Below are 16,420 nucleotides of genomic sequence, written 5' to 3' on the forward strand. Positions count from 1 at the left end.
TCTTACAATAATTATTAGAATGCATTCCAACCTTCCAAAAATATTGAATATACTGAACCATCTGTAACAGCGGGAGTTTTTATATAATATTTCGCTAAGGGCTAAGTGGGCAGAGAGTGGGCATTGCCTGTCAGAGGCAGGGCGCATCCCGATTGGGCCCTGCCTCAGACAGGTCACGCCTACTCATGACTTTGGCCCAATCATTGGGCCAAAGTTCTGACAGGGCCCGCCCAGCCAGCCCAGCCAGAGGCAATCTGGAGACATCACTGCCAGTCTATCCCTGAACACCGCAGGGAGAGGAGGTCGGTAGGGCCACCAAGGGGGGTAAGAGGCTTGAACAGGCTGCCCCAGCCCTTTTCGCCCCAAGGCTGTCCTAGCTGTCATGTCCAACTGTAACTTCCCTCACTTTGCCTTAGAAAGAGCTGGCAGGAGGATGGTGAGTGCTCTCCCCCACCTCCTTCAGGCCTGCTACAAAGGAGCCTCTGACAGCCCCTGAGGGGAGGAAGGCATTTCTGAAAGCAATGCAGGGCGGGGAATTTTCTCCTTCTGCGAAACACTTGGCTGACAGGGAGGCCACAGAAAAACCCCTTCTCACTTAAAATACTGCTCTGGCTGGCCTAGCTGCTAGTTATTAGTCACAGCCAAGTCATGTGTATTTCTTCTTCGCAACTCTCTGCAGATTTGAGGCCTACTGCACAGCATTATTCTGCAGACGAAACTGGATGCTGTTGCAGAGGTTCTTTTGTCTCTTCTTTCATCTGCACAACAACCCTGTACAGTAGGCCTTAAGTCTTTCAATATAACAACAAGCTGTGTAGGAGACCTTAAATGTTTCTTCTCCACCACAACCCTGTCCAAAGTAGCCCTTTCTGCCTGGGGAGCTGATCTTTATACTCTGCAGATGAGCTGTAATTCTAAGAGCTCTCCAGGCCCCACCTGGAGGTTAGCTACCCCTGGGTTGGAAATATTCCTGGAGGTTTGGAGGTGGGACTTCAAAATCATACAATGCCTCAGAGTCTGGCCTTCAAATGAGCCATTTTTGCCTGCAGAGCTGATCATTATAATCTAGAGATGAGCAGCTATACTATGGTAGAGGCTTGCAGGCTATAGTTGGGAGGGAGTGGGGCAGATGTGTTCCTCCTGGGCTATGGGCTACGGCCAGCCCTTATCAGCAACTGTTTGTATTCTAGGGTGCAGACAGACCAGCATCAGTTCTGTGAGTCTGGAAAGTGCAGGAAGATCTAAATAAAGAATATTTACAACCTGAAACTATAAATAGTGAACAAGTAAATGGCTGGTGAGACATGGTAACTGAAGTGACTTTTTCAAACCCAGTATAAAAAACCTTACTAAGGTCAAGATTGCTGTACACAGAGAGACTTCCTCTTAGGGTTGCCAGCTTCCACGTGAGGCTCTCTACCCCACCTCCCACACAGGGAGTCTGCTATGGGGAGAGGAAGGGAAGATGACTGGAAAATGCTTTGAGACACCTGAGGCCTGCTGGGTCACTGTGGCCCATTCCCAGTTCTCTCAGACTTCTCACAGCCCCATATCCCTCACAGGTTATCTATTGTGGGGAGACGAAGGGAAAAGGTGTTTGCAAATTGCTTTGAGACTCCTTTGGGTAGTAAACAACAGGGTGCAAAAATCCAGTTCTTCTTCTAAGGAGCAACCATGAAAGAAGCATGTGCGCACATGACATTTTATCAACAATGAAAAAATGGAGACAAAAGGAGCAGGGTGGTCACCTATGTACTATGAGTACCCCATGTGTATTAGTGCAGGGGGACATTTCGGTGTTTTTGGCCTAATTCACACAAGAAGGGAAATGACGCCAAACTGGGAGGAATTGGTTGCCATGTAATCTCCCCCTAAGAAGAGTGTCCAGTCTGATTTTCCCTTCACATATCTAAAGACATGGCTCTGGAAAGCTCATCTGTAACCACTATGCCACAATTCCCAAAGGTCAGTCCTCTCCCACACTCAACGAATATTCCAAACCACAGGTTCTTGACAGTCATATCTCCACACCCATGCCCTCACTTGTTACCATGCCACCACAACCTCCCACACAACACACACATTCAACCCCATGCCCTTACAGAATGGACAACTCCTCCCCTTCCTGTTCCCACTGCCAAGCTCTAGCACCCATGTATTCCTGGATACAACAGGCTTTGCCTCTAGTTTGAATATATATTTTTAAAAAGCATACTCTGGTATAGAATTGAAAGATTTTGCAGGACTAAGATTTAAAATAAGAGAATACATTTAAGAGGCTTAAATATCTCAAATGGATATTAAAAGATTTAGTGAAAATACATTGGAATATAGGAACACCAAGGAACTGGACAAACTTGACTCAATATTGTCGAAGGTTTCCACCGTCCACCCATTCCCTTGTATCTACTGCCTTTCTCCTCTCCTCTCTATTTCCCAGGTAGTTTATTTTAGCAAAGGGTTTTTTTCGCCTGCTGTTTATGTGTTATGTGCAGCACCTTCCAGTCTAAAAATGTTCCTTGTAAAATTTAAGAAAGATACAGGTGGGTGTTCTTTTAGGGTTGTTTTGTCTTTAAAAAAAATTAAAAATCACATTCACTTCAATCCAGCTAAAAATGAACACATGGATGAGGAGAGCTGAACTCCTTTCCCCTCTGCCATACCTCCCTGCAGTGTGTTAGCCTAAGGCTCTTTTCCCCATTCTGCCTTTAATGGCATGAGTTGGGCTGAGAGGATAATACCTAGGGTGCTGTAATGGAAACAGGTAAAGCAGAGATCAATGCCCCATCCTCATTCACCCCCTTCAAAGTTATTTTTTGTATACTGACTTTATCCCATCAAGTAACTCAAGATAACATACAGAGCAGCCACATGACATCATGCATTTAGACCCTGACCAGACTCACAGTTACCTTCAGCCATTTGCTGTATCAAGGTCTTTCCCAAGATCCAGGATTCCTACCATCACTTCATAAGTGAACAAGGTGAATGCGTGAATAAACATATCTTGGCTTTGATCACAACTAACCTTAACAGAATTGAGGCTGATGCAGTTTAAAACATGAAGGTGTGATTGCCATCTTTCCCCCTTGGCAAGTAGCTAAGGCGCGGGAAAAGTGGGGGAAATAGCAAGTGCAATATTTTTCTATGACACTTTGCCTTTGACTGAACAGTCTTTATTTAGTCTCCATTCCCTATTGTGTATTCCATTCTGTGACAGAACACAAGACTGGCCTTCAGTCATTCACAAAAGTTTCATGGTACAGAATTTAGGCATCTGTTCATATTACATCACATTTCAAAAACATTGTCAGAATTACTAGAGTTTGACAGAACCTGAGTATAGACATAGATAGGAAATATATGTTTAACATCAGATCTAAATAAACTGTAATGTATGTAAAATCTAAATAGAACATTGAGGCAGGAATACACTGGCTTATATCCAATATGATCCAGTAAAAAAAACAAAACACAAACATGTGAACAAGAAATCCCCCTCTTCCCTCTCCTGTACTCCAGAAAGTCACCTGAAATTCCTGGGGATCCTTTTCCACTTCCTACTGCAGCCCCCAGACCCCTCCCTGGGGACCACTGGATGTTCACTTTCTCTGTGGAGGTAGGCCCACTGTCTGACTTATAATGTTTTTAGAGTCCCCCCCCCTCCTTAACAAGGCCTGGAAGCGGCATCCCTTCCTCTCCATGCAGACAGTGAAGGAGGGGAGCTGCGGTGGTAGAAATAATAACCAAAATCACCCCTCCCTCTACACAATAGAAGGGTCTTTCCATTGTCTGAAAGGGGGGACGGGATACAAGCCTTAATCCTGTTCATAGGTTGGCTGCCAAAACAACAAGTCCACGCTAAGTTACTTTTCACCTTGTAATAAGAAAACACGGAATTTGATATTATCACAAGATGGCATTCTCTACATACACTCCAGTATTATTGGTGGCCCTTTAGGGATGGAGATATGCATGCGGTGATGTCATGTGCTCTCTTAACTACTCATTACAGACAGCGCTCCATGGAAGATTACTGTTGGGAACAGTAATTGTGTGATCATCACCATATTCTAACCTATTTTGGAATTAGGCATTAAAATTAGGCATATCCTGATTTTCAGCATATGGTACCAGTTTTCAAAACTACTGCAGTTTTAAAAAACAATACATTCATTACTCTGACTCCTGGACTATGAATAAAAATTTATTTGGACTAGATGGCCATGATTTACTGAAATGATGATATATGCATATTTGTGTTATAGTAAGCAAATGACTGTGTGCATATCACTGACATGATTTCCTGCCCTTAAGACAGAATTAAGAAAATTGACTTTTCTCAGAAAAAAGGTTTTCAAACACATTGTGATACTATTTTGCAAATATATCAATGACAGTATAATATAAATAAAAAGGAAGATCATTTACCTGAGATGGTTTCATAATATAACAAAGCAATTGTTTAAAAACTATAAGTTAAAATTATAAAACATTAAAAACTATAGCAAAGTTTATCTGCAATTTCTGTTTAGAAAAGGATGTGCCATATAAGACATGCAATACAATATTAATAAAAAGAGAGATTTTTTATATATGTACATGAGTAACAGATACTTAAAAGACAGTTTTCCACCCTAATCCACTTATTTTGAAGAAACTCCAGGGAGTTTAACGGGACTTCTCTTGGAGAACTATAGTGAATTCTTTCACTAACTGCAGTAGTTCTTAGGCTTGGTTTATACACATCACCAGCTGAAAATTCTGTATGCACGATAGCAGCATGAATTCATCCCCTTACCACTGAACAAAGTATGTGACCCAGCACATTTGGCTATACAGCGAAGCCCCCTTTCTCTAAACAAGCAAAACTAGTGGATCCATTGCAGAAATTGCACTTGTGCGTCTATAGATTAATTGATCTGGGTTGTATTTTTCCTTGCACTGCAATATGTGGTCTACATATTCTCTTCCCACTATGTACACAGGATTTCTACCCAACAGTTGGCTAATTGGCCTTTAGCCACAAACAAACACAGTGCACTTACAATGTACCAGTCAGAATAGTGTGTCCTCATTTTGTTCTGCTACAACAGCGACCTGCATCATTACAATAACAGATTTCATCAGATAAGCATCCATCTCTAATAAGTGCACATGGCAAAAACTGAACATGCCACAGTTCAGGACTGTATTGTTCTCTGCCTCACTGGTGACTGTCATCTCCAATTTCTTATTTATGTTGGGTAACGACAGGGAGTCACTGATCGTACAGGCCCATCAAACAGTTCACATTCATCGGCAATAACACTTTGGTCTACATAGATAGATTTATGTGAGAAAAAGAGAACCTCTCTTGTCCTCATGTCCCATTAAACAAAAGCATACAAAATTACCTTTTTCATGATCAGTTCAAGCTTGGATATCTCCTTTCAACTACTAACTTGTTTGTATATTCAAGGTGAGGTTGAAGTAAATTGAAAGAAACTCAAAGAGGGGTATTGAGGCAGAGATAGCTGACAAGATTAGGGGCCTTTTCGCACGGGGATCTTTGTTGCAAATTGTTTGCGGAATGAAAAATCGCCATTTAAAATAGTGGAATTCGTCGTTATGCATACCTGCCTTTGTAGTGGAATCAGTTGCGTTTTTTAGTGTTTCCCACAGGCTTCCGGTCTCGGCAGAAATCGCTAGAAAGGAAGCGCTATTGCCAAGCTCGTCCCGCCCCTGGCCGTCAAGCAGCCAATGGGCAGCCGTTAGCATGCTCCCAAACAGCCCCTTTCCCTTTAAGAAAGATTAAAAAAAAAAAAAAACGACCCATAGCAACGAATCTAGGTAGATTCGTTGCTACGGAGAGACCCATCCAGCTGCCTAATGTGAGCTGTCGTTTGATTGTATGATCGTTTGCACGCTGCCTCGAGTGATAAAAAAAAAATCCCCCCCCCTCACGGGCCCGATTTTCGGCTGAATTTATTTGTAAAAAATAAAGGGACTTTATTTCAGCAAACGGGCTTTTCAGTGGTTTGTGCTTAGTGACTAAAGGTGAAGGACTGAAGCCAGGGAAGCCTCTAAACAGAAAGAGGCTCGCTGGTGCGTTTATCCCCGCTCGCTCGGAGAAAAAAAAATGGCGATCGCTTCGCCGGAAGTTTGGAGGAGAGAGCCAGGGGGAGGGACTTTGAAGAACCAGCAACAATGGTAACGCACAGGTCTTTAGCGCTACTGTTGCAGATTGGTTGCAGGAGTGTATCGCTATCCGGAGGGTGAATCCACTTTTCTGGATTCCCCTGAAAGCGCTACAACGAAGCGCTTTTTGCGGGTCGGTTTCAGGATTGTTGCAGATTGTCTACGACGTCGTGGGTTATGGCAAATTAGTAGCGTTTCCAAATAGCAACCATTGTGCTATTTTGAAGCCGTGCGAAATGGCCCTAGGTGTTCCTTCTTTGTTGGTAATCTAAGACAGGGAATAGCAACTGGGGAACCCTGGGATTATGCATATGTTCCCCAGGGGTTATGCAACCTTTCCCAGAAGTTCGGTCAGTTGTTGATACCGTCAGATGTCACTGGAGCCTACTTCCCCTGTTGCTCTTCAAGCCTAGTATCTTTCTCTGGTAAATGATCAATTGATCAGATCCTGCATCTTACTTCCATGCCCACTTCTCTGAAGGTACATATCACCACTTCTGGAGTTCCCTGAAGCCTGAAAAATACTTCAGGGGTTCCTCCACAGTCAAAAGGTTGAAAAGGGCTGATCTAGGGGGTAAAATCATTATCCTTGATTGAGTCTACAGTTTCAAACTGGGAAATGGAATAACTGAGGTGGCAAACTTAAACTGGCTTAATAGGCATTCCATTCCCTTTCTTTTATGACACAGTAGGGATCTAAATCAGAAAAATCTCACGACCTTCACCCCCCTTCACCATGATAAAGTCAGCACAAAGCTTTATACATATACATTATATATACGCAGATTGCCTGTAGCAACCTCTCAACAGGCCAAACCCCTGAGCCAGAAAGCATTGGTGAAACTCCCTGGTATTCCTTGTTCATGCCGATGGGGACTGAAGTTCAAATTGTCGCTGAATCTTGATTGTGTGCACAAATCACCAGGCAGTTCCAGTTCGACGAAACTGGTATTTACCACTGAGACAAATTATTCAGCAGTCTTTAAATACCACTGTTTCAGAGTCAAAGTAGCAGCTCGCTGTTGGTGGTTTTTCAAATACTGCAAGCAGAAATCTGGTCCTATGTGTAAAGCAAAGCTTGGGAGGTAAAGATGATTGTCTTAACCATAATTGTAGCCAAAAATACTCCATAGCAATCCTGGGTTTAGCTTTAACCAGGACAGGCATGACATAATTGCCAAGTTGATGATAAAAGAGGCAGGAGTTGCTTATCTGCCTTTGGTAGGCCCCCTTTTTTACACTGCTTGATGAACCAGCAAAGTGCACCACTATGGAGCAAGCTGAATATGGGCAATTGCCGTCGTAGATATAATTGTGCTCAGTTGAACTACTTCATTGACTTAGGGTCATCACTATCTCATATGGTCATCACTATTAATATCACTATCTCATTTTAACAGTTTATTAGCAAAATATATTTTATCCTTGCAAATAATATGGCACAGTGAATAACTATCCATGGGCTGTTAGTTTAGGTGACAAATGTAGAAAGATGTGTCTAGCAAGCTACTAGAAAGTAAACCTAGACAACAATGTAATCCATATGCATATCAAATTCCAGTCAAGCAGAAATGAGCAAGCTGGGCTGGGAAAAAGAACTTGGGAGAAAGGGTTTTTTTTTTTGGGGGGGGGTTGCCTTTTACTGAACTGCTAGACCATGAGGAAGCATTAACTGAAGTTACTTCGTAAGAGGCCAGTTTCATGGTAAGTCGGTGTTTGTAGCCTGTGGGAAAGTGGTTTTGTCTGGGTCTGTTTGGATCTTTTCTCTGGTTTGCTGCTCATTGAGCAATGTCAGTTTGCTTGGGGATAACTCAGGCCCCACCCTCTGCTGTTGCTGCTGGGAGGCAGTGTCTGTGGGCCTGTGAACTGTAAAGTTCCTCCTAGACAGATGCATGAGCCTAAGGGCTCTTTGCTTGTGACTCTTAGCCTGGGGATCAAGTTTGAGGACCTTGCAAGTTTGAGGACCTTTAAAAGTATCACTTTAGATACCTTTAAACCACTAACCAGTTATGAAGGTCAAAAGCCAGTGGCGGAGCAGGACTACACAGTGCTTTGCAGAGATTGCCATATCTCAGTGCTTTGCAGAGATTGCCATATTATCTGCCTACTGGATGGAAATCATTGGTGTGCGCTCACTGTATGGGGCTTCTGGATCTCAGAGAGCAGGCTAATTCCCTTGAGGCTAGGGTAGCTGATCTGGAGAAGCTAAGTCAGATAGAGAGGTTGGATGAAGAGACCCTGAGGGACTTACCAGAACAGTCTGACTCCTATGTAGACAGCTTGTTTACTGTTGTGGAGAGTGTCTTGAGGTCAGAGGGCATCAGCCTGAGGAGGAATGTGATCCCTTAAAAGGGACCTTCCTTGGGCAATGGGCAGATATCCTCTTCTACCTAGGATACCTCTTGCGGGCTTCTGGTTCTAGGTGATTTGATCATTAGGAATATGGAAAGCAGAGTCTGTGATAGGCATTCTGACTGCATGGTAACATGCCTACATGGTGTGAAGATTGCAGACATGATGTACTATCTAGATAGGTTTATAGATTATGCTGGGAAGGAACAAGCAGTCATGATGCACATTGGCACCAATGACATTGGGAAATGTAGTTAGGTGGTCCTGAAGAAAAAAATCAGGTCACTAGGCAAAAAGTTAAAGGCCAGGACCTCAAGGGCAGCATTCTCAGAACAGCTGCTGGTTTTATGTACGGGGCCAGATAGAAAGGCACAGATGAGCAGTCTCAATGTGTGGATGAGAAAATGATGCCTGGGTTTAGGTTTCTTAGGCATTAGGGAACTTTCTGGGACAAGCCAGTCTTAATAGAGAACCCTGATGCTAGTGATTAATATTGAAAAGGTGGTAGAGCAGCTTTTAAAATAGTCCCAGAGAGAAAGCTGACAGGAGTAGGGAAGTATCCGGTTTAGGACAAATCATTCCAAAGGGTCGATTGTGTGAACACTCAGGGTGTTCATTGATAGGAACATAGTAGAACTTGGGAGTGAGGGCACAATGGTGACTGAGAGCCAAATGTGGCAACTAAGGGGCCAAGGGAAAGGCAACTAAGGAGCCAAGGGAAGCAAAAATTACTGGAGAGGGAAACATATAATGGGTGTCTATATAGGAATGTTAGAAGTCCCTGGGCCAAAATGGGGGAGCTGAAGTGCTTGGTATTTAACGACAATTTAGATATAGTAGGTATGTCAGAAACACAGTGGAATGGGGGAAATGTATGGAACACAGTCATTCTTGAGTATAAACTCTATGGGCAGGACAGGGAGCGATGGGTTGGTGTTAATGTTGTGTTGTAATTCAAAGACGGCATAGAATCCAGTAAGTTAGAAAACCCCAGCAGAAGTGATATGATTGGAAATACTGGACCTAAATGGTTACAGAAGAGTGAAGGTATACTGTGGCCTACCTGATCAAACCCTTGAGATGGAGAAGGAAATAAAAGAGGTAACTAAAGCAGATAATGTTATTATACTAGGAGACTTGTGAAATGTAGAGGTTGTTACACCAATTGGGAATAGGGACCACAATGCTACTAAATTCAGCAATCAGTTCCATGGAAAGTCCAAAACAGTAACATATAATTTCCAAAGAGGAAACTTTATATTAAAAAATGAAGGGAATAGTAAAAAGAAAGCTGAATGGGAAACACAAGAGTCAAATCCTTAGAGGATGCTTGGAAATTGCACTACACCACACTGATGGAAGCCCAGATAGAATGCTTCAATAGGAAAGGGATTGCCAAGTCCAAAAGAAGGCCTGTGTGGTTAACAACACAAGTTAAGGAAGTTATAGAAAGTAAACAGACCTCTTTTTAAAAGTGGAAGGTCTGCTCCAATAATTTAACAGGAGGGACCACAGGGTCTGGCAAAAGAAATGGAAGTCAATAATTTGGCATGCAAAAAGAGATTTTGAGGAGGGGGCTTACTTTCTTACCCTAGCATAAGTGATCCCAGCTGGGAACTGCCTAAGTGCACATCCAATGATGCATCTATACACTTCAGAACGTGTATAGCCTTTCAATGTGGGATCTGCACCACAATTGCTACATGCATGGAAGTCTTCTCCAAATACAGATAATCTTGCTTGGTAACAGTGACCTTATATTCCAGATAATTATTTGTAGAAACCTGACCTCCAATTTGATAATGTCATTATAATGACTAATTTTAAAAGGCTCTTGTTAAAGATTCTACTATTTTCCTCTGTAATGCTGGTGACTGTTATGCATAAAGGGTTGTTCTGTAATAGGATGCATATTTTCTTGGACTTATGCCCACCCTATAGAACTTAGAATTGTTTTTAACTTCAAGCAGGGCTTTGACACACTTTGGCAGAGAATACAATCCCCTCTCTCCAGAGAACCTTGGTAACTATATGTCTGTTAGAGAGTTTAAAAGACATAATTCTCAAGACCCTCATCAAACTGCAGTTCCAGAAATCACTGGAGGAAGCCATGGTAGTTCAAAAATTGGTATTCATTTGTGGTACAGATATGTTTTCTGAGAGCCACATAACAGGAAGACCAAGAGATCACTTCTGGGTATGCATCACGAATTGATACCAAACTTGAAAAGACTGACAGATGCACATGAGGGAGCACCAGTACATACACAGATTTTTTTTTAAATGAAAGCCATATGGATAATCTTTCATTGAAACTGTAACAAAAGCTCTGACATGTCTGGAAGTACCAGACATAGAGGCAGTGACTCACAAACATGACATCACTAAAGCAAGCTGAATTCCAGCTGAAAGCAGGATTTTAATATCTTTTTTAAAAAATTAGCATCTTCAAGAGAACAAAGCTTCTATTGCCACCAGAGAGAATAAAGGCTCTAGGAGCACAGAAGGCTCTTTCTCAGTCCATAATCAGAAATCAGGAAGTGCCTCTTATATAAGACGGACTGTCTTCCTGGACTGCCAGATTTGAAGAACAGCTCATTCCGACCTAGTGAGACTACGATGACCTGAAATTCTAACAGATAAGAACAAGACAGAGGGGCACTTATCATCTTAAAGGCCAGAATAGATGAGAATTGCTATAGCAACCATACATTCATCTACTTTGCATGTGTTACCTGTGTTATAAATCTTAAAACACATTGGCCCTATTTGAACTAGCTCACATTTCTTTCTTTTTTAAAAAAGGTAGATGGACAATTTCACTAGTACAAAATAAAATTACAGTTCTACTGTATTAGGGCAAAAAACCAACACGGAACAAACAACTTTACAACAATATAGAGAGAAATGGAAAAATTATATATAAAATATATATTCTATACACATTTCTTAGTCCAAAAGTGTCTATACAGGAAAGTTTAATTCAAAAGGAAATCCCTTCCCCCCACTAGCTCATTATGTACAAGGCATTTGGTAGAGGCATGTTTTTGTAAAACTGCAGGAAGGTCACTCCACCTTCATCTGCTCCCGAACATCCAAAGGCAAGGTTTCAAACAAGGTGTCTTCAACCACCAGACCACTCTTTTTCAGAGGTTTGCACTCACTGAGTTCCGGTGGAAGGAATTCCAGATGGTTGCCTTTAATATCTAAGTAAGACAGAAATACCAGGTTTCCAATTTTGGGCGACAGAATGGACAGGTTGTTTTTCCCAATCTTCAGTGTCTTGAGTTTTTTGCAAAAGTACATCTCATCTGGCACGCTCTCCACTTTGTTACAAGAGATAGAAAAATACTGTAAACTTTGCAGGACACCTATTTCAGGGGGGATAAATCGGATGTCATTATAAGACAAGTCTAAGTATCTGATTTTGTTGCAAAGAAAGAGGTGGGATGGGAGAACCTCTATCTTGTTATGGCTAAAATAAAGCCTCTCCAGGCTTGTAAGCTTCTTTATGTGTTCAGGAATATAGGTTATACTGTTGTGCCATAACTTGAGGACTGTAAGTTTTCTAAGGTGTTGAAAGCTAAGTATTTCCTCTATTGACTTGAGATTGTTTTCCTTTAAGTCCAATTCCTGAAGGCTGATAAGGCTGAAAATGGCATGGGGGATGCGCTCCAAGTCACAGTGCACTAATTCTAATTCAGTCAAGTTGACCATTTTCTTTAAGTTGTTGAGCATCACTAGTTTAGTGCCATCATTGTGAAGACACATTTTTAGAAGGTGACTTGAAACATCAACCACTGACTGTGGGACTTTGGATAGGTTGCTTTTAATGTACAGAACTTTAAGGCTCTTAAGTTCTCGAAAAGACTCCAAGGTGATGTTTTTAGAAATGTCATGACTCAAAGAACCAATTAAATACAGCTCTTCCAAATTTCTCAGTCCATACATCCATGGTGGTAATTCTCTAAAGTCATCAAATTTGACATTCAGAACTTTCAGATTTTCTTTCAAAAATACTAAAGCTGCACTGTGGATCTTTGCAGAACACTGACACAATGAGAGCTCCTGGAGATTATCCAGTTGTGCAATAGTGGCTGGTATCATGACATTGTTAATGATTTCAAGTTTCAATGATTGGAGCTCTGTAATTTCAAAAACTGTATCTGGAAGTCCAGACAGCATAAAAAGCTGCAGCTCCAAACGGTTGTGGGCATTCATCTGCAGCCTCTGTCTTAATTTATCTGTAGTCCATTCATTATTTAGATTCAGCTGTTTCAGTTTGTTTTCACTGACCTCAGAGAGAAAGACAGCAAATCTTTTGGAATACAGAGGATCATATTGGTCTATCATGTGCAGCATAAAAGCAAAGTCGTTTTTGACATCTGGAATATCATCAATCCCAGTCTCTTGACGGACATACTCAAAAGAATATTCTTTAAGTGAGCGGTAGAACAACCAATACAAAGTGTAAAGGCATGTGAATCCATAGATGCTCACAAAGCAGAGATAGCAGAAGGACAGTTTAGAAAACAGATGGGCCATGGTATGATTGCATGAAAAATTCTTATATCCTGTCATGTCCTGTATGTCAACATTGCAATCCACTGTAAACTGAACTTCTGAAACAAGGGCACTGTTGTATGCGATAATGATGAGAAATTTAATAACTTTCAGCACTGTTTGGCGAACATACATAGCATACAGCAGATCGCCTTCCTCAACATGCAGTCGGAACTTCTTCACCTTCTCAAACAATGCTTTGGCCTGTTCTCCCTCTTTTTTATCCAGGGCCCCTGGTGTTCCTTTATCCACAATGAACTTTTCAGGTATAGATCTCAAAGACTGAGTTTTGACCAAAGTCCCTTCTGTGCTAGGCTGAATAGTGTTTGACCTGCTGATATTGTTCTTCCTGTTATCCTTCTCCTCAGAGTCTTCACCAGACACCTCAGATAAAGCCCTTGTTGTCCAAGGAGAATCAAAGCACTTCCCTAGAATGGAGATAAAATGTTCAATCTTTGAGCTTGACCCAGGGAATTTGAACCAGAAGTTGCTACACAGCATGAAGATCAAAGTGTGTATAAGGACAAGGTAAGGGAAGTACTTTGCATACCAGTGGAGGGCACGTTCATAACACATTTGGTTTATGAAGCTATACTGTTGGAGGTCTAAGTCAGTCTTTAATCCCTTCATTTCAACAGTGGCAGGAGGAGTGGGTGGCTTGGGTGGAAGAGATGGGGTTGCATTGGAGATTGAATTTGACACATTAGGAAGGTTAGAGTAGTTCTGTGAAGGCTGTACTCTTTTTGGAAGGCATATAATCTTGTCCTGCATAACCTGAAACAAACAAACACCCATGTTACAATACGTAGTGTGTAAACAATGGGTACCACAGAAAAAAGGATACAATGAGCCTAATTCTGGAGAAATCCCATTAGTTGTCAAAATTAATAAATGTGCAACCTATAGTACAATTATATACAGTAGCAACCAACACGTTTCCAAAATGGCACTGAAACCAACAAAGGAATCCATAGGAATGTTAATCTTTTACTTCATTAATTAGTTTTAAAAGAAATGTATGTGTCATCTATGCTATCCCAATTCCCAGCTGCACAGAACTGATTACACCATGTTGCCAGCTGATTGTATAGAGCAAGAGGTTAAAGTTGAACATGTACAGCATAGTTGTGCTTCCCCATATCCTATAGAAAAGAAGCAGCGGTGACCTCACTTTGTGGAAGAATAACGTCACTATGAATTCACTGGCAAATCATGATTTGGGCTTCAGATATGGGAAAACAGGAAGAGACAAAACAGTACCTTGGCTTGGTTATAGATCAAGATGGGTAACCACGTTAGTGTGTCTGTAGCAGTAGAAAAGAACAAGAGTTCAGTAGCACCTTCAAGACTATTTGAGGCAAGGTATGAACGTTTGTGAATCACTGCTGACTTCTTCAGATACAGCTAGAATGTGATTCCATCTATCCTTATATCTTGGAGGGTGGAGTGATTTCACATGCCAAATAACAATAGTAGGTGAATGACAATATCAGGCATAATTGGATTTGGTAGCAGAGTGGTAGCAGGCCTGGAGAAATCTGCATTAGTAATGAGACAGGAAACCTAGGTCTCTTACATTATCAGTTGCAATTAGGGTTGTGTGAAACGACGTCCAAATTGGCCGTTCCAGGCCAACGCAGCCAGTGCTGCGCCATGGGGGGGGAGACGCAGGCACCAGTGCGTAACTTGGCTCTGCGCCTGGTGTGTGCACCAAGTTACGCACCGGCGCCCACGCCTCCCCTCACCCCCACGGCGTGGCGCTGGCTGTGTAATCCTGGAACAGCTGATTCGGACGCTGCCACACACAACCCTAGTTGCAATTCAGCAGTTTCTCCTTCTAATATCCATTCAAAAGAGACAGCTTCTCACCCACAATGATAAACTACTTAACAGTAACATGGACCCTTATACCAAGGTCTGCAACAAACCAACATGCCAACTTTGCTGTCATATTGTTGTTGTTGTTATTGTTGTTGTTAGTTGCGAAGTTGTGTCCGACCCATGGACAATGATCCTCCAGGCCTTCCTGTCCTCCAGTGACTGCTTCAGTGACTCCATCCAGCTGTCATATAGATCTTATCAACACCATAATCAGACCCAGCAACATCATCTATCCCATCTCAGGTTCATCCTTCTGCTCCTCCTCCATTACGTGTCAAAATAAATTATTTTAGAATACTAGAATTAAATAGAAAGGGAAATGTTTGATATTTCAATACTCATCTATAATCCTGTTGGGATAAACATGCATCTAACCTGTTATTCCTGAAAATTTGCATAGGGTAAGTATTAAAAATGTGGGCCCTTGAGGAATAAGGATACAACATAGTTGACTAGGTACCTTCAAAAGAACACCAGCTCTACCCTTCTTCACTGTAATTCTCCCTCCCCTCTTCCAGATACCTGGCCATCTGCTCATGCTGCAAGGGGGAAAGGGGCGTGGAGAAGTTTGATATACAGTTGTAGTTACCCCACCTCCTTCAGAATGGCCACATAGGTACTTTAGCACAGATAAGACAGTCACACTGTCTTATCTGAAGTGGCAGACCCAGCATGGCTATCAGATTTATTTATTTCACTCATAATCGGTGGGTGTCTAGGAAGAAGAACAATCTTGTCACACACAAGGGCAAGAAGCTATTTCCCTTCAAAACATCACTGAGATATAGTGGGAGCAGGCTCTCCCTGTCCATGTTTAAGCTGGGCCTGTTTCATGGATAAAAATGGTTTCACGCTTAAGTACAATCTCTTGTTCATATCGTTCTTTGTTGTTTCTAAGCAGCATGCAAAGAAAACTGTCCCTGCCATATATACCATTACAGAGTGTTTGAGATTTTCAGAATATTTTCATCTCTCATGTGTCAACCAGTGAACCAAACACCCTGCAGAATTCTAGCCCCTAAATTAAATATTTAGCACCAGTGACACTTCATAAGATGTATGGATCTTAGCTACTGGCTTGTTTGGAGCAATCCCAGAGATCTCTTGAGCAATCCCAGATTGCTCCTGGCATTCTTGTAAGAAGCTTTGGTGCTCAATCCATGCCAGTCAGGCTTCCGTCCTGGCCATGAAGTGGAGACAGCGCTCGTCACCTTGATGGATGGTCTCTGGCACCAGCTGAATAGGGGCAGTTTGGCTATTCTTGTTGGCGTGTTTGACCACAAGTTGTTACCCCAGTGCCTGGCCAGGACCAGGACTCAGAGGACAGCCCTTCAGTGGCTGTGCCCTTTCTCTAGAATCTGATACAGAAGGTAGCAGTGGGGGAGGAGTTGTTGCATCCTTATCATGGTTTTGGAATTAACCTTTATTAACCCTTATACATGCA

General features: G+C 42.1%; 1 protein-coding gene across 2 annotated transcripts in view; it reads right to left on the reverse strand.

Annotated features, from left to right (window-relative positions):
• Window positions 1-7,779: 7,779 nt before the first annotated feature.
• LRRC8C (leucine rich repeat containing 8 VRAC subunit C) overlaps window positions 7,780-16,420 on the reverse strand; it is a 34,456-nt gene continuing 25,815 nt past the window's right edge. Inside the window, exons 1-2 of one of the 2 annotated variants that reach the window (XM_077333073.1) lie at window positions 13,646-13,826; window positions 7,780-13,523 (exon numbers count right to left, since the gene is read on the reverse strand). In XM_077333073.1, the coding sequence (XP_077189188.1) occupies window positions 11,599-13,523; window positions 13,646-13,664 (1,944 nt within the window). In that variant the 5' untranslated portion in view covers window positions 13,665-13,826 and the 3' untranslated portion in view covers window positions 7,780-11,598. Of the gene's footprint in view, window positions 13,870-16,420 lie in introns of those variants that run through there. The other variant, XM_077333072.1, reaches the window with a different exon arrangement.

Source organism: Paroedura picta, chromosome 4 (assembly GCF_049243985.1).
Source record: "Paroedura picta isolate Pp20150507F chromosome 4, Ppicta_v3.0, whole genome shotgun sequence".
NCBI lineage: Eukaryota > Metazoa > Chordata > Lepidosauria > Squamata > Gekkonidae > Paroedura > Paroedura picta.